This window comes from Frieseomelitta varia, unplaced genomic scaffold, assembly GCF_011392965.1.
Source record: "Frieseomelitta varia isolate USP_RPSP 00005682 unplaced genomic scaffold, Fvar_1.2 scaffold_80, whole genome shotgun sequence".
NCBI lineage: Eukaryota > Metazoa > Arthropoda > Insecta > Hymenoptera > Apidae > Frieseomelitta > Frieseomelitta varia.
In genome coordinates, this window is record NW_025110590.1 from 66,791 (window position 1) to 90,583 (window position 23,793).

Here is a 23,793-nt window from a genome sequence, read left to right on the forward strand (position 1 = left end):
AATGTCTATTTATATATCTCATCTGCGACTATGCATATAGTCTTATTTAATTTTATATCTAGATTAGGGAACCAAAAAATTTTACTTAAAAATTTACTTTTTTTTTAATAATTTGGTAGATTTCGATAAGTTTTCGATAGATTTTCGATAAGTCAAACATTTAAGTTTTAACTTTAGGAATTTACGGATTTAAAAGTTAGTTGTAAAGTTAAATATTTTTTAAAACATTTCTTACATTTTATTACAGGTTAGTACGATGTCATATTACTTCTGTCCATAATTTGATTGGTCCTTTTAGGCAAACAATATTTACGAGAAATCTTAGAGCAGGCGCTAAATGTGTTTAATTCAAACTATAAAATAAAATGTTATATGAAAAACAACACATTGTCAGTAATACAGGAAATGGCACTAAAATAATAAGAAATAAAAACTAACTTTTATACATAATTTTTGAACCAATAAATTGACGACTTGAAAACAAAATTTTTATCTTCGGTCTTAGCTCATCAAGATCTAAATTATTAAAAAAAAAATTAATAATTTTTGGTTGTCTAAAGTGAAGTCACACTTCATCTGTAATAAAGCCCATATCTATCTTATGGTTTATTCAATATCCACAAGCTTCAAAATTTATGGCATTAATATACTAAATCGATAACGTTGCATATGAAATGAAAGTGGTAAGCGGAAGCTCAAGTGAGCTGAAACGTGAGATACGAAAATTTTATGTCAGGTCTATTCTGTAGTTAATCAATGGTATAGTTTTTATAGTGCGTTTAGACCAAACAAGTGAATAATCATTCGCCCTGCACTTTGATCAAATTCGTGCTTGTATTCATATCATTGTGTTCATTAAACGAGTGTTCGTGTAATAAATAAGCACGAATTCATTAAGGTGGGGGCGAACAAATATTCGCTTATGTGGCCTAAATACTCTATCATGAAATGAAGTGAACTTACATTATGATTGAACCTAATAAATGAACCTAAATGAATTTTTTTTATATCTGTTTGATTTTTCTCCACTAGATGGAGTATTTTTTATAGAGTTCCTTATTTCTGTATACTCTCGGGAAATAAAATTTACATCCTAGTTGTTGCACAGCTGATCTCGTAGTGTTGTTTATAGTGATATCTCTTTTTTCCTGTTTATTTCCACTGCGAAAGAACATTACGTGTATTTGAAAAGTTCATTTTATATTCCCCGATAATAATGTCTTACCATTGTTTTAACGTGATGACGTATTTAAGAAAAATGCATTGAGCAAGTTATTCAGTAATATCGAATGGATGGGAAACGTATCAACAAGAACGAAGTACATAGAATTAAACACCGTGTGAATAATCTGTTTAGTGTTTTAGTTTTATTTGTTGGACTATAGTTAACGATTATGGTATACTTTTCGGGTACCTGGGTTATGGGAGAAACAAAATCGCAGTGTCATAATACAAACAGTTCCTCCTTCCTGCAGGAGAATGATGAAGAGGTTGCGTTATTACCACTTAAAAATCAGGTGAGATGATGATTTGTTCCGTTTCATTGTACTATCTTGTTTGAATTATTTTTTTTGTCATTTGTTTTTTTCAGTATGAAATATTGTTGTTTTTATTCTATTTTTATTACTATTGAGCTACCCAGTTAGTATATACATACATGCAATATGTCTATAAACTGAATTTGCAATAATCGACACATGTTTTTATTTTATCTATTTTCCTATATATACATCTTTATTTTATCTTTTATTTATATTTCAAGTTTATTTGTGCAGGAAACAGTAATAGCAGCTTTATTATTATTTTTTTTAAATCAATTATTTTATGTTGCATCAACTTCATAGGTTATTAGCGACATCAGAAGGAAGGATTTTTTATATGTTGTTGTAGATCTTGGTGTGTTTCAGATATTGTAGCAGGCTTGATGATGTTCCACTGTCCATTAGGTTGTCTTTTAGGATGGTTTGACTCTGAGTTGTTTTCTTAGCAGTAGGTATACATCGCATTGTAGTATGAGGTGGTCTATTGTTAAGGTCGTCTTGCACCACAGATGGTTGGTCTTCTTTGGTGAGTACGTATTCGTGTGTTATTTTCGTATGTCCGATTATTATTCTTGATATTATGACTTGGTCACGTCTTTTTAGAGTGGGTGGTATTACGTTCTTGTAGAAGTCATTTTTGATGGTTAGCAGTTGTTTCACTAAATTTTTTCATTCGTTGTTCCAATGGTGTTTGATTTTTTTCTTTAGGTGGACAAGTAGAGAATCGAGTGGTAGATTTGTGTTGTGGTAGGGGATTGTTGTATTTGCTGCTTCCTTAGCAACTTTGTCTGCTCTCTCGTTCATTTCAATTCCTGTGTGGGATGAGACCCACCATATTACTGTAATTGAGTTATTGTTTTTTATTGATTCGATGTAGGCGTTTTGGCATTCGTGGATGGTTGTATTGTTTGTCCATTGGTTTAGAATTGAGGCGGTAGCATTTGTGGAGTCACTGAAGATGGCAAATTTTCTATTGTGGTATTTAGATGTGGTTTCGAGGGCATGTTTTAGTGCGTTAAGTTTGGCGGTCAGGATGAACGTGTCTTGGTGGTTGATTGTTCAAAGATCGAGTAGCCAGTGCTGTTTTGGGCCATCTGTATAGATATGTGTATGGTCTTGGTATCTCTGGGATGGCTCCCAGAACAGGGATTTAAATGTGTTAAGGTTAGTTTGTTTTTTGTCATGTTTGCATAAATCGATGTCGGTTGTGATTATAGGGACAGTCCACGGCGGAAAACTGGGTATATTTCTTGGGGTTGCCAAGATGACTTTTGTGTTGAGATCGTGTTCAAATTCTATTATAGAATGGGAATGCGGTTTTCTTCATCGAGTGTGTGGTGGTAGCTGCGTTCTGAGGGGTGCTAGAAATTTTAGCAGCGAACTTGATGCTTAGATGCATTTTTCTGATTTTTAGAGGAACTTTCGTTGCTTCGCTCAGGATGTCAATAATTGGTCTGGTTCGGAATGCTCCCACTATCGCACTATCCTAATTGCATGGTGGTGTATAGGGTCGAATTTTTTGAGGGCTTGCAAAGTTGTACACGATAGATCCATAGTCTATCTTAGTTCTTACTATTGTTCTGTATGTTAATAACAGGATGTTCATATTTGTACCCCAGTTGTTTGCTGCAATTGTTTTTAGGATGTTGAGATGTTGGTAGCATTCCGATCTAAGTTTGTTTATGTCCGGTTTCCACGTTAGTCGGGAATCGAAAGTTAGGCCTAGTAGCTTGATTGTCTTTTTTAGTTTTTGTCCGTTGAGGCTTAGATGAATTTGGTGTGGTATCTACGTTTACTGAATGTTATCACTACCGATTTAGAGCTCGAGAACTTGAATCCAGTATTTAGTGACCACCTTTGGAGGTTGTTTAGACTGTTCTGTAGTAAAGTTGGGCGGTTTTTTCCTCTGCATATTATAGTGAGATCATCAGCGAATAAGAATCTTTTGACCGGGTTAAGTTTGTCAGCACATCATTTATGGCTATGAGAAATAGGCTAACGCTTAGGACTGATCCTTGTGGTATGCCGTTTTCTGTGATTCTTGATGAAGGGAGATGGTTTGCAATTCTAACTTGGATGGTCCTTGATGGAGGAAGAGTGATGGTTTGCAATTTTAACTTAGATGGTCCTTGATGGAGGAAGTTTTTGATGAAGTTGAAGATGTTTTTGATTCCGTGCATTTGTAGGATTTTTAGAATTCGGTGCTTTTTCTATGTCAAGACATACAGCGATTAGTTGGTTGGCAAAGGCTTCCTGTATCTTGGTTTCTAGGTTGATTAAGTGATCGTAGGTGGAATAGAATTGCCGAAAGCCGCTTTGGAATTTGGTGATCAAGTGATGCTTCTTGAGGTGCCACCGTAGGCGATGGTTTACTATCTTTTCCATTAACTTACATATTGTGTTCGTTAATGAAATTGGTCGGTAACTATTGGGATCAGTGGGATTTTTATCTGGTTTTAGAATAGAAATTATTATTGCTTTGTTCCATATTTCTGGAAAGACATTGTGATTCCATATGCAGTTAAATATTGAGAGTAGGTAATTTATAGCGTTTTGTGGCAGTTTGATAAGGAGAAGGTCCAGGGCTGGTATTACCACATCTATTTAAGGCATACATTAGTTCTTGGGCGAAGATTCGTTAAGAGACGCTATTGACTGTGGGTCATTATCAGTATTTGGCAATAATGGCGGTTTGGCCTTGGTTTCTACTTGTTGTATTTCTGGAATTCTTTTGAATGGTTGTTGTTGCTAGAGGTTCGCTGAAATGTGGATGCTAGTATTTCTGAAATCTTCGCTGGATCTGTGGTGGGGGCACTGTTTTCTTCTTTTAGGGCAGAAATTGTGTGGTATGTTTTGTTTCCTTTGATTGATCTGTTCTTTTTCCATACTTCTGCGGTTGGAGTGGATTGGTTAAGGGATGAAACATACCTTAACCATGACTGTTTCTTGCTGTCTTTGATGATTTTCCCGGATAATGCTCTGTACTTTTTGAAATGAATGAGGTTTTCTTCAGAGTTATGTTTTTTGTATCGATTGTAGGCGTGCTCATAGTTTTTGATTGCTGCAGAACATTCCACCATAGAGTGAGTTTGGATTTTGAATTGCTTGAGATAGTTTTGGTTTTGGGAATGGCTTCTGTAATGATGCGTACGAAATTGACGAAGGCGGTGTTTATTGAGGCCGGTTGGATTCAGTATAATGGGAGATGGAAAATGCTACAGACTCGCGGTAAGTTGTCCAATCGGATTTTTCAAATTTTCAATTAGAGGGTTTGTAGGTGTTATGGCAGTAGCTAGTATGGTATGTGATCTTGATCGGGAAGTGGTCACTATCGAATAGATTACTTTCCACATTCCAAGAGATGTTTTGAGCGATTCTCGGGTTGCAGAGAGTTAGATCAATTGTACTAAGGCGGGCGGGGATGCGGTCGTGAAGTGAGTTGGTTTGTTGGTGTTTAGAAGGTTTAGATTTGTTTCATTTATTAGTTTCGCTATGGTAGCTCCTCTTGTGTCTGTTTTGTGGGATCCCCATAAAATATTATGGTCATTGAAGTTTCCCGTGATGATGAATGGTTTTGGTAATTGGCTAAAAATTCGGATAAGTTCAACTTCAAGATGTTGGCTGTTAGGCAGGTAGATATTACATATGTAGATTTGTAGATAGCATAACTCTTGTAGCCACAACTTCAAGGTTGGATGTGATCGCAATCTCTTGGCTGTGGTTGGTGTCCTTGATGTAGATGGCTACTCCTCACTAGCATGGTCAGTGGTATATGGTCATGTGGTATAGACGGTGAGACATTCGACAGTATTAATCTCTAGGATGGATTGATTAGCAGTCTAACTATAGTATGTACGTTATTCATGGTTATTGTTCTGTGGTTAGTTACGAAGTCTTGTGCTGTAGTCTTTCTGTCAAGATAGATGCAGATACGACCATTGGAGATTCAGGAAGCGAAACGGATAGCTTTGGGGCCAGTGACTTTTACGACCGCCAGTATGTAGTCTTTCATTGTTGTGTTGTCAATAGCGTCGATTAGGATTGCTTGCTCGTTGGAAAAGAATTAATCATTGTAACAGTAGCATAGGATTTTGTTTGTGTAGTTGGAACATTTGATGGGTTTATGGTGGGTTGATTGTAGTATCTGTGTGTAGGCCTCGTTGTTGGTGCACACTCTCTGACTCATGGTGTGTCGGAGATGGGGAATCTACCCATACTATGATGCATACTATCACAGCACTTTATTATTGTACTCTGTATGAGCTTTGTTATTATTTAATGATTTACTAATTTTAATACATATGTATCTTTTAGACATTAACATATTAAATTTTACTGAAAAGTTAAAATTTCTCAAATAAAAACATGATACATTTAATTTCATACATTTAGGAATTAAATATATATTTTCACAATTTTTAATTCCGTAATAAAACAATAATCTTATATATTATATAGGTTGGTGGACATACCCGACTATTATTACTCAACCAGAATACTATTTGTAAACCATTAAACTGCAGAGAACTTGACTTTTATCAAAACATTCCACAAGACATTCAAATTTTTGTTCCAAAATTTAAAGGTAAGATGGCGTCATTTTTTTAACATTTTTATAGTTCTATATTATATTTAATTAAAACATAATTTATTACATTATATAATGTATATATGTATATAAATATATATATATATAATATATAATATATAAATATTATATATTATATACGGAGTATTTCAGAAGATGGTACAAATTGGGTTAAGATGATTCTGGTGGCTCAAAATAAGATGAAAACCATGAATGTAAAATTGTTTTACAGAAGCTTCATTTTCAAAAAAAGTGCATTTGAAAATCAGTCGAGTGTATTGGACTAATAGTCTTATAGACCCTATCACAAATTGCCACCGTGACTATTTTTGTACAATGTTAAGATTTGCTTACTATCTGGATACAGTCTGCATTGGTAACTATATTATGTTGACTAAGCCATCAGTTCTTATCAAGTGATCGACATGATGTAATAACTGATATTATATCAATTATTATGTTTAATTTATTCTGAGAACATGTTGACAGATAAGCAATAATAATAAATAAACCTTGATATCTATCGAATATAACAATAGTGAGAGTGGCAATTTGTAGTGAGATCTATGAGACAATCATATACAATGCACATGGACTTGATTGATTTTCAAATGCATTTTTCTCGAAAATGAGGTCTCCAATGCAATTTGATTCACTCTTGATTTTCATCTTATTTTAAGTGAAATAGAATCAATCTGACTTAATTTCTACTATGACTTCCAAAAAGCCTGAATGTATATATAAATATATATTATATATAGATTAAACTTCTATAATTCAAATTTAAATAAAAATGTAATAAAAAGTAATTTAAATTAAATCATTAAATATTATGTTTTTAATGCTTCAGGTGTTTTGCAAGCTTCTAATAGTGGTGGGTTTACATTAGACAAACGTTATAGTCCCAATTTTAAAGAACAAGATAATAATAGACAGGGACACAATTCAAGTAAGAGAAAAAGAGAAGATGTGTTAAGGTTTGTATTTAGATGATTTTGCACAAATTGTATTAAAATTATGTTATATATTAGTGAATAATAAATAGTGAATGCATAAAATATTTTAAGTTATTGAAACAAAAAAAAAAACAAAAAATAAAAAACAAAAGATAAATTTTATTTATTTCATAATTTTTTTATTGTAGAATGAAAATTCATCGTGATAATACGTTAGGAGAAATATTAAAACCAGATATACATTTGGATAATGCATCAAACAGGCAATGTATGCAATTTTATCATAAGCAATTTTATAAATTTTAAAGAAAATAATAAGAATTATAAAATACAATGTGTCAGTAATAAATTTCTCTTCTTTTTATTTTTCTATACTAAAATAGATTTTCTTTTACTGGAAAATATAACATCACAATATATTCATCCTTGTATATTGGACTTGAAAATGGGGACCAGACAACATGGTGATGATGCGTCTGCTGAAAAACGTAGCAAACAAATTGCAAAGTGTGCTGCTAGTACATCAGCTTCATTGGGTGTTAGATTATGTGGAATGCAGGTTTGTCATTGTCATGCAATAATATAATTTACCTTAGTAATAAAAATATGTGTTGTTCGGAAAGTAATTTTGTTTTTTTTTTTTTTCGTGAAAAAAAAAACAATTTTCTTTCTTATAAATATTTTATTGAATTATATATTGACCATTTTAATACTTTTTGCAATCTTCTAGTAGTAGTACGATTCCACGCTCATAAAACTTCTGATCTTTGCTTACTGATCCAAGTGATTTTTGACATCCTCATCTAAAGTAAATGTTTTACCATTTAAAAAATTTTGTAAAAATCAGAACAAGTAATAATTCGAGGCTGCCAAACCTGGCGAATATGGTGCGTGTGGTAGTATATCCCATCCAAGCTGTAATAGCTTCTAACGTTACCAAAGTTGTGTCTGGCATTATCATGGTGAAATATTATCCCTTTTCTGTTGATCAATTCTGGTCTTTTCTGTTTGATGGAATCACTCAATTTGTCCAGTTGATGGCAGACACTTCCGAATCAATTGTGAAATTGTTTGATAAAAGCTCAAAAAAAAAAAAAAAAAAAAAAAAAAACAGTTCCCTTAAAATCCCACCAAACAGTAAGCATCACTTTTTTTTTATGAATATCGGCTTTCGAAGTGCTTTGAGTCGGCCCATCTCTTTTACTCCATGATCGTTTGCGTTCGATATTGTTCTAAAAAATCCATTTCACGTCGCCAGTTATGATTCGCTTCAAAAATGGATCATTTTCGTGACGTTTGAAAAGCAAATCACAGATGTCAATGCAATGCAGCAAATCTCTATTTTTAAGAACATGTAGAACCCATATATCAAGCTTTGAAACGAAATCAAGTCGTTTCACGTGATCATAAATGGTCGAATTCAACAAATTTAATCTCTTAGTGATTTCTCGTGTTGTTATTTAGCGGTTTGCTTGAATATCTTTATTTTGTCTTCGTCAGTTTCAACTGGCCTTCCAGAACGTAGTGCATCTTTAATATCAAAATTGCCGGAACGAAATTTTGCGAACCAGTTTTAGTTCTGTCAACATTTCCATACACGTCACACAATTTTTTTCTTGCTTGAACAGCATTCTTACCTTTTCGGTAATAAAAAAGCAAAAATATGCCGAAAATACTGCTTTTGATTTTCCATATTTAATGGAACACACAAAAAAAAAAAAATACAATTGCACAGAATCAAACAAAATTTTTTACAAATAAGCCTTGAAATGTCAGCTGTCAATATATATAATGACAATACAGTTTAGAATGAAGTTTGCTGGTTAAAAATACAACTAATGTCTCTGTTGGTAAAAAAACGAAATTATTTTCCGAACAACCCATCAATTTATTTTATTTATAAATATGTTACAGGTTTATCAAGCCAATACCAATCATTATGTGAAAAAAGATAAATACTGGGGTAGGAAGTTAGATGAAGAAGGTTTTAAAGCAGCGTTATATCGATTTTTTCATAATGGTTTTCGTTTACGAACGTTAGTTATCGAAAAAGTGGTATCACAATTAGAACAACTACGACGTGCAATTGAAAGGCAAAGCAATTATCGATTTTATTCATGGTAAATTTTCTCAAATATATCATTCAAGTACTTTCGTTACTTAAATGATACAGTACGCGATACAACACACGTAAATACATATATACATAATACGTATTACAATACATATATATATATATAATATTATTTATTACAATACGTAAATACATAAACTGTATCTTAAACACACATACACACACAAATGTGCGAAATCGAAAATGCTATTTTGAAATTTTGACAAACAATAATTTAAACGATAATTCAATGTACATTTTAATATACTTTATATATATATAATTTATATATATATATAATATTTATATATATATATATATATATATATAAAGTATATTAAAGTATATATTTAAATTTGTTTCAGTTCATTATTAGTAGTTTACGAAGGTTATCAAAGGGAATTTTCGGGAGGTAATCATTCGTTACCTGTATTACGAATGAATGATGAATCAATTAATTCTAGTTTCGTTACCAATGATGCTCATACGTCAGACAATTGTTACGACGGTGACATAAATAACAGTTCCACAGATTATAATATTACTATGGAAGAGGAAATTCGCCAAACGAGTACTTTATGCAGAGAATTTGTTGAAGCGGCAGCTAGAGGGACCAAACGTATCGCCAGTTTTTACCCTACAAGGTTTGTGATCGATTTTTTTTCGCTCATTGAGCAAACATTGTCATTAGTATGTGTGAATAAAAGATATAGATCGTTCCGTTTTGATTTCTTCTAATTATTAAAATCTATAAAATTATTATTATTTCTCACAGTAGAATCTCAAGATACATAAACTTGAAATTAACATATGATATTTAATTTATGAAGATACATAAACTTGAAATTAACATATGATATTTAATTTATGATTACAATTTTTTAAAAAATCCATTTGTAATAAAAAGCGATTCGATATGGAACGATCTAATTAAGTTCCTAACGTTGTGATGCTATTAAAAATTTATGGTAGAATAATCTTCAGATGAAATTTTTTTATATGCTTTTATTTATTTATCAAGTAACTAGCCATATATTTGTTCATTTATTGATTTAATCGTATATTTACTGTTTTGATGTATTATTTTCATGTATTACAACACTAGGAATATAATAAATTTTTTTTCTTTTTCTTTCTATTGTATATTATAATTAGATAATAATTGAACATACAGACATAAACATTGATTGATTTGATACGTTTAACCCTCCGATACAAAATAGAAGTTGAAACATGCGTTGCCTGGTGAAGTATGTAATTATAAGATATCAGATTACGCGTGCATTTCATTCAATATATTTGTGACAATTCATCTAAATCATATGTATACATATATTACTTTCCTTTCCTTCTTCTTTTTTCTTTTTCCTTTCCTTTTTTTTTTCCTTTCTTTATACTTGTTTTTCTTCTTGAAATAAATCATTAGAATTATTACAATATATTCATTAGAATTTATATCAATCCTGAAGTAATCAAAGAAAGTCATGAAGATCAAAGAACCATGATATTTAAAACAACTTGCACATACTAAAATGTTAGTAATTCTGTAAATATATCTTACATTTGAAGATATAACATACTCCATCAGAAAATTGGAGGGTTAGTTATTACGATGATTTGTTATATTCGAATTGTTTATTTCAATTACATGTACCGGTTTAGAGAAAATGTCGCACATTCAGCACCTTAGTGTATTGACATTTGCAACAATTAAAATTATTTAATTAGTTATATGATATGACATTATAAATATTTCCTGTGTGAATAGTTATACGAGAAATATTTAATACCTAAATTTCTGTTCATTCGAAAAATTTGTTGCAGAACTATTTTATAATTTATAAAGACTTATATGATTTATTTCTTACTAATATTTACATATGACATATTTAATATTCTATTAATGTATTATAAATCATTTTAAATACATTAGTTAATGTATTATAAGTTATTTTCAGTATATTAGATTCGCGAAGATTAATAAATTAAATAATTAAATATTTTACACTTAGTGCGAACTTTAACTTGAAGACTTTTATCAGTAAAGCCATTTTTTACTACGTTGTTACACTAACAAACTGACAGTGTGATATTTTCATTATTTAAGCATGTTTATTTCTGAGTACCATCACTTTTTAGAAAACTGCTCTTTATTACGGCCGAACTATAATAAAGCGCGGAAATACCAGTTCCTCTATTCGAGCCCGATCAGTTTCTTACTAGGGGAGGATCAGAACTGAAAATGGTGGATTTCAAAATCCTTTCGTAGGTATATTGTTGCTCCAGAGTAAAATACAGCTCTATAAAAGTTATTAGGTGCAATATTCATGTACTAGAATCAAAGAAATTAAAGGGACATTTACGTTGTATTGCATATATATATATGTATGTGTATACGTATGTATATATGTATACAAAGAATGTTTTATAAGATATGTAGTGCATATTCTTAATGAAAAAATAGACTTTTTAATCTGGACAGAAACATTCTCTGTGTTCAAAATCCAACTCATATTTTAGATGCATTGTAAAACTGATCACGATGCATCACATTTTAATACTTTCAATAACTTGCATGAACAATGTTTACTTGTCTTATGTGTATTACGTTTTTCATACAATTACTGCGAAATATGATAAAATATTTTAAGAAAATTATGTAATTTTAAGAGATGTAAATGCGAGATATTGCATTCAATTCCGCTCATCGACAAACAGTTGATAGCTACAATTCTTCAGAATTGAGAACATTAAGAATCTTTTTATTTAGTTTAATTTGATCAATCTTTTATTTTTATTTTTTAGTAGCGTCACAGATTATTTTAACATTACATTCTCAACTCGCATATATATACACATAACACATAAATATACATGCATATGTAAGTGTGCGTGCGGTTAGGTTTATTTTTCTACAATTCAGTGAATATATGTTTTATCTCGATCATATTTAATCATATATTATATGATACTGATAAATGATCACTATGTGATAAATGAAATGAAGTATGCAAGACGTTTAATAAGCGGTGAATTTTAATACACGGAAAATAAAGTTATACAAATTACTAATGTTTAATTTATCTTCACGAGTTTGAAATGTATATGTATATATGTAAAAGAAAACTATATACACGCGTGTGTATTCCTGCTATTTTATGACACTAAGAACTGAAAAGTTGTAGATATATGAAATACAATATTAAGTAATGAAGTTTAATTAATTAAACCTCGAGTTAACAATTAAGTAATGAAGAAAATTATATTATCATTATCTTCTCTTGAAATCAACTTCATTAAATGAACAAATCCTAAAGAATGCAAATTGTACGATATTAGTTTTAAAAACTGATTCTCTTATAAAATGTAATAATATTTAGTAATCATATAAATTATTTTATGAAACATATATACACATTATACAATACATTTGTACAATATAAGTACATTGAATGCACAGTGAAAAACTTTTGTACCATGAAATTAAAAAAGAAATTTCTTGGAAGGAATTGCCATTTACTTTGCATCCTGTATATTGAGATGTAAACATTCTCTTTTACTCGAAAATATATGACCCACAGGGCCTGCATGCCCGGTCTGAGCAGTAAAAGGGTTTATTAATAGATGGTAAGAGGTCATACACTGTACCATGTGAAATCTAATAATGGGGCTGTGTCGAAACTTCGTTGTATCTCCTCAAGAAATGGATTTAAATCTAAAAGTTTTCTAATCGTTCGTAAAAAATTTTTAATTTATCTTTTCCTCTATTATTATTGTTGTTGTTGTTGTTGTTGTTATTCAAAGTATCTCTAAAGTAAATTTGTATAAAAAAAATTTGGTGTTATCATGAATTAATTTGCGTTTTCGTTTCTTCCAATTACTTATCACGTATGATTCGTCACGTATATCATGTTGATAGTTGAAATGATATGTATCATAGATATATGTATAATAAATTATATATAAGTGTATATAAAATTAATCAAATAATAGGACATGATGCGATTCTATGAAGTGTACTTACTATGAAGTTTTATTGTATTATAAGGTTAATTATTTCATTCGTGAAAAATAGATATTATATGTATTTATATGAAAAGTCGAGACATTGCGAACTTTTTGCGCGGCCCATATTTATATATTTTACTAATTTTAAAATATTTGATAATATTTAAAGAAAAAAATTAATCAAACAATACTAAAATAATACATTCTATGCGATGATCCACTGACAATCCCAGCAGCGAGAAGACAGTTTTCGTCGAATCTACGGACAGCTTGATCGACAGGATGCTTCAGTCTCCGAAATACGAACAATGGATGCTTTATGGCACTACAAACGATGAATTTTATTTTACACGAAGTTCGGACAATGAGACACAAGATGCTAGTTCTGATACAGAAATCACGTTGGATTCTGAATCAAAGAGGCAAAAACACGGAAGTCGGTTATTTCACATTTACGAGAAAGGGAGATTAGAAGGAGAACTCGAATGTGCTAATATGTCAAACAGGTATTTCATAATCATAATAAAAAAGAAAAACCAATTAATTTGAAACACGTATAAATTTATCAAACTATTAAATTGACAGTTCACAATTTAATAAAACAAATAACAATATAAATTCACTTCATAGATATATCTCATATCCTTATCAATCGAAGAAGGTGAAGCAGAAACCTCACGAGGCACGGGTTGACGTAAGAATAATTGACTTTGCACACACAACTTTTGTTCATGGTTCCACCATGGCTTGTAACTCTCATGCTTCCATACTACATCAAGGACCGGATTGTGGTTTTCTAACTGGTCTCGACAGTTTGAAACGACTTCTCCTTGAAATTTTGACTGAAGATTAATTCATTAGCACTCGACCAATATTGGTTTTATTACTATATATAAAGAAGAATCTAGACAAGTGAAAGAATCAATCAAGAATAAATAAAAAGTTTTAATTTATATTTAAAACATTGCCGACAAAATTCTGATTGTTCAATCTCATTGAATTTCTTTGAGATCAATTTTGTACAATTTTAGATAGCGAAGCTTCACTGATCGAAGTAAATAAAAATGACATTTGGAAACGAGATATGTGAAAACGAACTGAAATTCACAAAGTATTATTTAACTCATAAAAGAATATATTCATGTATATATACATATGTATGTGTATGTTACATGCATACGCATGTGTGTGTACATAGCCCGTACATTTTGCGAAAGTTATATAATTATTGTATATATATATATATATATATATGTAATTCGTAATACATAAAATTTAGAGAAATGCACTTTTGATAAAACGTGTACGTGTATTCTTTTCCTTTCTCAATTTCCTCAGTCAGATAACACAGTTTGTAAGTGTCACCAGATCTATAGATATTTTCACATGTAACGAAAAATAAATCGTTTAAATGATTTGCTTGTACAGATTGCCTCATAGTCTATTATTTTTATAAGCTAAATATATACTCAATACATTCTTTAATTTAAATTAAGATTGATGGTAATCTGTGTGATTGTGAGATTTTTTGCTTTGTTGCATGCCGCATTCAAGTGCTCTTTCTTCTCATTTTCCCCACCTCTTATGTGTATCGATTTTCATGAAGGTAACGAAGTTGAGTTACTCCTAGGAGACCATTGCTTGGTACTAAATCGTATCCAGTTATCGATGAAACGCGAAAGAAAAACGGTAACGTGTTAGACGCTTCTCATTTATAATTGTAAAACGGAGGTTTCACAGTGTGCTGCTAGTATATATATATACACATACGTATATATATATATATATATTTTTTTTTTTGTTACGTGTGTGTATATATATATATATATATATATATATATATATATAATTTTTGGCAGTTTTCAATTATTTCAACAAAGATTTAAATTTATTTTGTGAATCTAGATTATTTTGGTTTATAATATAATCTTTTCGATTACTCTAAAAGAGGCAAGTGACCTGTTCAATAAACTGCTAACTTCGACCCGATCCTTTCTTTCTTGAAATTAGAATAAGGAATTAACACAATAAATAAGTAAACAATATGGATATATAATATATATCGCTATTTAACGTACAATGTTTACAAAATTACAAACACGAATAATACAGTAATACGAAGTAATTTCATAAAAAAAATAATATTTGAAACTTTTAACAGAAGTGCGTGAATCGACGAGGAAAGATTTTCACATAATATTTTTTATTTTTGCATGAAACTGTGTGCAGTATCATTTTATATTATAATTTTATCCACTTATAATGCACGTAGCACGTGTAACACTTGTTCCGATTCTTCGTGATATGCAGTATACGATTACATATTACTATATATGTATATAGATACCCGTACAGTATGTTAATGATATTTCAAAGAAAAGTTCATCAAAGGAGACATACTATGCTTTTATCCATATCTATTTAGCCATATATGATGGCTGTTATAAAATTTTTTAATGAGAACCAGAATATTTTATTTCATACCCTTATATTAGTTCAAATATTTTCAAAACTACAAATTTCAGCCTTTATTGTTATCTTACTTTTCATAGTGCAATACAAAGAACTATATAAACTGGCTGATTGTTTTAGAAAAAAACATCTTGATGCCGTGATGATTCGTGTAACGAATGGAGCAAAAGATACAAGTTTGTAAAATTCTGAGAACGTCTCAACAATAGCTATGAAAAAAAATAACAAAAAAGTATAAGTTTCTATTCAAAAATTTTAATACGACCTACACAAGTTTTTTAAAGAATTTTTTCTTGAAACATTCACTTGCATCGTTCATCAATATATTCCAAGATATTTTGAACATCTTGATAAACCGAACGATATATACACATGTTTCGTGATGAATCGCGCAACTTTCGCATTGCTAGTTACATCTCGTTCACATTTTTAAACTTTAGTTATGAACGAACTGTAAAAGATTCCACATTACGAAAAATTGGAAAAGAAAAACGTAACAACGACTACAAAGTGTGAATATTGACAAGAAAAAAAAAAAAAGATGAAAACAATAAAAGTTGATCTAATACGATAATTATAATGCCATACACATTGCACTTAAAAAACTCGATTGAAAAATGGTCTTCGATCCAGTGTCTGAAGAGCAGAGGAAACAATTTTTTAAAGAAAGTTATGCCGCTCATTTGCCTGGGTAAGATTCTCTCGATGTCTGTGAAAATAATACTAATGTTATTCGATTTAAGCATTTTTCTTTTTTTTTTTTTATTCCTTTCGCCCCTTTCAAGATGAAATCGAATTTTCATTTCTGGCAAACACATGCATCACCATCGAACAGCACTGAATTTGCAACTTGTTACTTACGTTGTTAACGCTAAACGTTTCCTGTTAATACCATTTATTTTTGGTTGCGTAACACATGCAATGCAATAGGCACGTGATGATATATGGTAGAACAAATCTTTTCAAAATACAAATAAACGCATTTTTAACGTTGTGATCAATTGACATGATTTTTCGAAAGGACTTTCGCATTGTGTTTAATAATGTGTGAAATAAAAAGATTGTCGTTGCTTCTACAATTAGATAACAGAAAGAGTTTCAAAAATAATTAAACGTAACTTTAGTTTTTCAGAATAATTAAAGGTGTGTACGACCCATATAACTAAGTCATAGTGCGCATATCACTTTATTATATTGATAATTGTGATAAATAATACGACCTATAACATATAAGAGTAAAATATTTTAATGTTGATATTGCTATTGTTACTATATAAAAAACTTGAGATTTTATGTTTTAATCAATTCGAGTAAAAAATATATTACCATATATGTACATTTTGTATGATATAACAGGACGAGCGTAATAAAATAACCGATGGGACTGTTGTAATACTAAAATAATGCTATAAGTGTAATATCATCTATTCAATCATCTGCACGATAATTGTAACAATAAATTAGAACATCAACGATTTAAAAAAAAAAAATACTATTCTAGAAGTAATCAAGTATGCAATGAGTGAAATTGTATGCTATAAGCCATAAGCAACTATCAATCTTAATAATTACACACCAAACTCTTTGTTATACTTTGCTATAATTCTTCTTCATTTAAGTACTTCTTATCTTACTACCAAATCATTAATTTATTACTTCCAATCAATCGACTCGAGTCAATTTACATTACACCCTTGTATTTATGGAATTGTTAAATGAATTGATAAAAAAATCAATTTATTGATAAAGAAAAAATAATTCATTTGGTCGAAGATTTTAAAGACACTTGAAGAAAAAAAACACGATATGTAATTGTAAATATATGTGACATACAATATATATATATATAATTTTATAATGTAAAAATGTATATAAAATATTTTTGATATGATTAATCACCGAAAACTAGCTTATTTCGAATCGATTTAAATTTGATTTCGATAGAACACATGCGCGTTGTTTGGTTGATGATCAAGCTGAACTGTACTTTTAACCATGTCGTTTTTATAATTCCTTCTCTTTGGAATTAAGCTTATTAATTTATTTATGCCAGCTTTTGTAATTACTACTTCTATTATGACTATTATTTATACCTTGTTCAATTATACTTTCAGGTTAATGAAGCCGCCAAGAAAATCGTGTAATTATTGTTTCTGATCTGATAAATCTATTTTGTCTTTTCAGTTATACCGGACATTGTCCAACCCTGAAGTTTCGCGTTGGGAAACGATTCGGAGCGTGTACTCAAGAAATCATGAAGGTAAGAGCTTACGAATGATACATAAGAATTTGATTCTGCACTTAGAAAAAAAAAAAAAAAAAGAAAAAAGCAGAAAGAAAGAACGAAGATATGAATAAAATTCTTCCACAAGGATGATGATATTGCATCATGCAGGAATTACTTCAAAAGAAAATCCTCAAGACAGGTCCTTATAGACCCAATTTTGAGAAGGATATACACGAAAATACGACTATTATTTACGAGAAAGATACTAACGCGCAAAAAGAAGTGCATCTCTTCAAAGCTCCACCGTACATTTTAGGATATACTGGTAAATAGATCGAGATACTATACTGGGCGAATGAAAATTTGAGGTGGAGTTGAAGAATCGTATTACATTGGTTTATTTAAGAATAAATTAATTAATATAGTTAATTGTTTGATTATAGGATATATTCCTGGGTTTAACAATAGATATGGTTTGTCTTTTATGAAAGCAGTAGAAGAAGGTGCCAAAGAATGGTGCGAAAATCAAATTAAACTAAAAGCTCGTAGAGATCTTACGTGTTCTAAAATCGAAAAGGACGTTAGCTCTAGACAATTTTTACTCCGAACACGAACCAACGGCACAGATATGCGTGTATCGAACGATTATGATCATGATTGTAACAATAAAAATCGACTAACCACATTTCGTACGTAATACTTCCATTATAAAGTTTTCGTTGATTTAATTATAATTTCCTTTTGAGCCTTCGATCGAGGATTTTATAAAATATGAGAAAAATAGCAAAGATTAAATGGAATATTTTGATCAATCAATCAATCTTGAAATGAACTTTACGTTATAAAAACATTATTGTTACAGATTATGAAATTTCTCCTGAAAAACCACCAATTGTAGGCTATACCGGTCATATTCCAGGTGTGAAAGGAGAAGTTGCGCTTTCGAAAAGATATGCACAAGCTGCAAAGAAAGGATTGGAATTAGTTCGAAAGGAACGTGAAGGGAGATTTGGCAAATTAAAAGACACTAATACAGTAGAGAAAGTTTTAAATGTGACTCGTTTCGATGAAACTAATGTCGCCAAAACTTGAATTTATCTAATTTTTTATTACAATTTTATTTTAACAAAAAAAAAAAAAACATTTAATGTATCTACAAATCAACAATCTTTTTTAACAATAATTTTTATTTGAAATTTATTTTTATTTTTATGCTGCAGATAACAAATCAAAACACAAAGAGAATTATTAATTCTTTGCAAACAAGTACTTTCTTGATTCTGATTCTTGGTGAAGATATTAGCAATAAAAATATGTATTGTTTTATGAAAATTTTATTGGTAATAATTGAAGACTAAGTAATAATTTGCATCAAGTTTTCAACAAAAAACGAACAAAAGACAATTTCGACTAAATTTCGTATTAATAATTGGTTCGTAAAAGGTTAATAATCTTTATTTTGACTTCCTTTCATTCTAGCATTTTCTCTTTTGTTTATTACGAGAAGAACAATATATATATAATCGTTTATTATATTCTTACACAAAATGAATGCTGTCTATTATTTTTTTTTAGTTCTAATTTCTTTGACATTTCAATTAAAAGCAGATCAAGATATTTTGCTTCCTTTTTTTTTTTATATAATTATATAAATTAGTCAACATTTGAGTCTTGAAAATATTTCTAAATTAGAAATATTTTTTAAGAATAATGTAAAGTTGTAAATATAATGTAATGCTATTTCCATTTTTCAAACATAAAAAGACATTATTTCATACGTGAAATGGAATTTAGCAATAATGTTATGTATTCAATAGAATATTACTTTTAGGATATTAGCATACAAAAAATGTAAATCTTTCAATCTGCCTACTATACATTAATAAATTATTGGAATAGAATATTAACAAATTTTATATTATAAAAATTATTTATTAAAATGTACAAAAGAATAATAAATTTCCACATGTAGAAATATAATACGTAGAAATATAATAAATAAATACAAATTAACAATTAAAAATTTATTTTTTCTCTAACAATTTATCTATTCTATCTAATCTTTCTATTTCCATTTGGAATGCTTTTCTCCAATATTCTATAGTTAAAGTATTACATCCATGCGACAAAGACAATAATCTAGCCAATACCATTAATGAATGTAAATGATCAGCATTTTTATTTCTTTGTTTCCATTGTATGAAATCATTTTGAATTTCCTAAAAAAACAAAAAAAAAAAAAAAATGAACAATATTAACATATCATATATGCTTATTATTATAAAACTGTAATAACATGTTGATTAATTTTAATCTATAAATGTGAATTACTAATACACTATTCATATAAAAAAATAGTTTGGATAAGACTGGTTACATACAGAGTTGTAACTTATTGTCAATAGCTGTATAGTGTGTTTCATTCTTTTTCACTTTTTGATTCGTGCTCTGTATGTGGCCGAAGTTTAAAAAATGTTAAAAATTAATTAAAATTAATTTAAAACATATCTTACCTTTAATTTTGTAAAATATATATATAAGCGGTGTTCTTATGTTTATTTTTCATATGATAGATTTTGCAAAATTAAAGTAAAAATATCTAAGACATAAATAAGTTAATATATTTTTATAGAGAATACCAAGATGAATCAATTAGTGCACCAAAATATTATGAAATTCCATTTAAAAAAATGAAGCTTACGTTCAATTAAAAAATTAACATTAAATTATTTTCTCCTTGCAACCGAAAAGTTTCTTTAGAACCGTACACTTTCAGAAATAATTGCATTTATAGATTAAAATGGAGCATCTTATACAAAATTCATTTCTTAAAAACTAAATTTTGAACGAAAAAAAATTATTCTTTCTTTTTGACTTATTTTCGCATGTAAATTCATTCGATTGTACCACAAGGACATTTTAAATATTTGTATTATTATATTATATCATATTATATTATATTATTTAGCAATATTTATTTATACTGTACTGTATATAATATAATACATAATATACTATATACTATGATATAATATAATACATAATATACTATATACTATGATATAATATAATACTACATGTATTTATACTATATTATACTGTACTATAAATACATATACATTATAAAAAAAAATTTGAATATTATATATATTATTTAATATATATAAAATAATATTTGAAGTAATATCAAGTAATATCAAGTACCTTAGTAACATCTTCATCATTAAATTCGAATTTCGTATCTCGTATAACTTTTAAATACTGTCGAATATTTGTCAATCGATTTTCATCTTTCAAACACTGCTCAGTGATTTCTATTATTTGAGGATAAATGCTTTCTGATTCTGAATCTATTTTTAGAACAATTTGAGTTTGACACTAAAATAAATGTATTACTTATTATTTATAAATGTAAATAAATATGAAATGTTTCTAATATAAATTTTTTCATACAGGAATAAAAGATTTAGCTTCTGATAAAATTAAAATTGGAATATCCGTATCATATTCTATTTTATAAAATTTAAAATCATATATAACTTTTTGAAAGTTAACCAAATCACAAATCGCATTGTAATTTTCTCGTCCAGCTTGCGTAATTTGACCAGTAGTTAATTCTGTTTCATCTATTACAAGATGTGTATTGTCACTAAGTTGGAGTATTCCACTAGTTAGCCTATTACACTCATAATCTTTCCTAGTAATAAAAATACAAATATTTAAAATTATATAGCAAGTTAACTCTTTTAAAAAAGATTTTCTTTTGTATTTACTGAAATTTATATACTTACTTTGGCAACAATGTCAAATTATTTAAATTTTCTAAAGTAATTTCTAATAAATAACTTTTCTCAGTGAATAAAGATAAAAATTTATATAAATCCTTTGAAAATTTTTTATATTTAGTAGGGAAGTGTGTTATATTTAGTGGATAAGTACCAAGACAAAAGCAATCCCTCTTCATGTAACTAAAATTAAAACAACAAATTTAAAAATAGTTCGTAGTCAATTTGTTTCTTTGTGAAACAAAAAAAAAATTATTAAATATGTCTACATTGATGAAAGTAAATGACAGATTAAATAATCTGCAGCCAGATGATCCCCAAACAGAAGTTGACTTAATATTAGGTGAAGATCATTTCTTATTAATTCTACTTTAGACATCACTTGCGGAACAATTTTTATATCTTTAGTTGAATGGATTATTTTTATAGCGTGTAATCGAGGGACAAGAGATGCTGGTGGATGGTGCACAATTATTTCAGCTTCTGTCATAATCTCATCTGAATCATCGATGATATTTAAAAGAGGATCCAAAGATATAAAACCTATTACTTCAATAATTTGATTCAATTTTAAAGATATATCTTCATATATCTACAATTTATGTATAAAAAATATGTTAAACAATTTCAAACATTTATATATCATTTAAAAATTATTTAATATTATATAAAGTGAATGTTAAAAATTCATTAATAACCTTTACAATACAAGCTTTACCATCATCCATAGGGATTGGAAAATTTAATATATATTCCATTGAAAATGCACTTTGTTTACTTGTATTAGATCTTATTACATCTATTTTCTCGCTACTATTGGATGATGACAGTTTTTCTTTTCTTTTTGTTAATTCCAAGTTTGTTGTCTCAAAATTATCTTCATCTAAATTTCTTTTATTCATTGATTCTATATTTGAATAATGTAACTGCTCATATGTTTCCTTTGCCCAATTATTTAAACCAGGAGTTGAAATTACAATACATGTATATCTTTCTGAACTTTGATTTTTCTCCGATTCCAATAAAATCATTTCATGTGGCTACAAAATATGCACAATGAGGTTATAAGCTTTCAAACAAATAAAATATTAAATAATTTTTCATTTTTAAATATTCGTATTAAAAATAAAATAATGTAGGCAGTTTCATACATGAGATAAGCTGTTCTTTTCACATCCCACACCTGAACTGCCATGTATTTATTATTGGCCCCACACTGGTGTGTTAAAAGGCCTTCTAAAATAAAATTATTATTAAATAATTACCAAACATTTAGCGGAATCTGTGTACATTCCACATTTTAATTGATATGTTTTAGTTTGGGTATTCTTGACTTCATACATTTGTAAATAATATTCAGGATTGTGCATATCTTGAATCATCCCTTTGAATCTCACTAACTGTCCATCCTTTAATTTATGAACAGGAGTGTTATTTAACAATGGAATTTCTTTCAAAACATCTAGATTTTCCAATATCAAATTACAATCCGATTTATTTGTGATAAAATATTCTCGTGTCCAATCCATTATTTTGGTTATGGCTAAAAAATAAATTTTATTATGTTCCGTATATTTTTGAATTAATTTCGTTTAATGGTGTTTTGCAGTGACATGTAATAAATATTTCTTGATTTAAGTAAAGCATTTACTTACGAGCCATTATCAGATATACACAAAATTACCGCCAACGTTTTATTCCAATGTATCACACATTAATGTCGAAAAATCTTACTAAATAAGAAAATATACTGAGCTAATAAAAAATAAGAATCAAATTCTATCAAAGATTAATAATTGTTCAACCACTAATTGTTGCAATGTCTATTTATGAATAGACTTGTACATATAACTGAGTATATGTATGTACCTCGTCTGTAACCTGAGACACGAAAAAGTACTGGACTCTCTTAGTCAATGGTTTAAGTGCAGAGTGCGCTAAAAAACCAATGATTGTAGCGACCTCTACTTCGAAGAATTTAAATCAACGACATCTATGTTCCGTCGAGATGTGTATTTAATATAATATAAACAATAGAATATTTAAAAATAGCTATTAATTTTATTATCACCATAGAAATGTTTACTGACACTTATATATATT

At 29.0% G+C, this 23,793-nt stretch overlaps 2 protein-coding genes across 12 annotated transcripts; one reads left to right on the plus strand and one right to left on the minus strand.

The window, feature by feature from the left end:
* Window positions 1–659: 659 nt before the first annotated feature.
* On the plus strand, window positions 660–19,271 carry LOC122536123. Of its 9 annotated transcripts, XM_043668223.1 has the most exons (13): window positions 780–898; window positions 1,255–1,319; window positions 1,386–1,517; window positions 6,000–6,126; window positions 6,980–7,106; window positions 7,274–7,353; window positions 7,469–7,644; window positions 9,000–9,205; window positions 9,564–9,842; window positions 17,863–17,938; window positions 18,074–18,230; window positions 18,349–18,594; window positions 18,768–19,270. In XM_043668223.1, exons 2-13 carry the CDS (start codon window positions 1,290–1,292, stop codon window positions 18,995–18,997), a joined length of 1,866 nt encoding a protein of 621 aa, XP_043524158.1. In that variant the 5' UTR covers window positions 780–898; window positions 1,255–1,289; the 3' UTR covers window positions 18,998–19,270. The 9 variants fall into 9 exon arrangements, with proteins under 9 accessions (XP_043524163.1, XP_043524164.1, XP_043524159.1 ...); XM_043668228.1 differs by lacking the exons at window positions 780–898; window positions 1,255–1,319 and adding an exon at window positions 660–683 and having other exon boundaries at window positions 1,476–1,517; window positions 18,768–19,271; XM_043668229.1 differs by lacking the exons at window positions 780–898; window positions 1,255–1,319 and adding an exon at window positions 742–759 and having other exon boundaries at window positions 1,476–1,517; window positions 18,768–19,271.
* A 643-nt stretch (window positions 19,272–19,914) lies between these two features.
* On the minus strand, window positions 19,915–23,616 carry LOC122536120 (mini-chromosome maintenance complex-binding protein). Of its 3 annotated transcripts, none has more exons than XM_043668210.1 (9): window positions 23,542–23,603; window positions 23,346–23,423; window positions 22,956–23,233; window positions 22,389–22,730; window positions 21,960–22,282; window positions 21,697–21,873; window positions 21,359–21,602; window positions 21,110–21,283; window positions 19,915–20,124 (listed from the first exon to the last, which is right to left on the minus strand). In XM_043668210.1, exons 2-9 carry the CDS (start codon window positions 23,350–23,352, stop codon window positions 19,930–19,932), a joined length of 1,740 nt encoding a protein of 579 aa, XP_043524145.1. In that variant the 5' UTR covers window positions 23,353–23,423; window positions 23,542–23,603; the 3' UTR covers window positions 19,915–19,929. The 3 variants fall into 3 exon arrangements, with proteins under 3 accessions (XP_043524145.1, XP_043524147.1, XP_043524144.1); XM_043668212.1 differs by having other exon boundaries at window positions 23,560–23,592; XM_043668209.1 differs by having other exon boundaries at window positions 23,346–23,616.
* Between the last annotated feature and the right edge of the window lie 177 nt (window positions 23,617–23,793).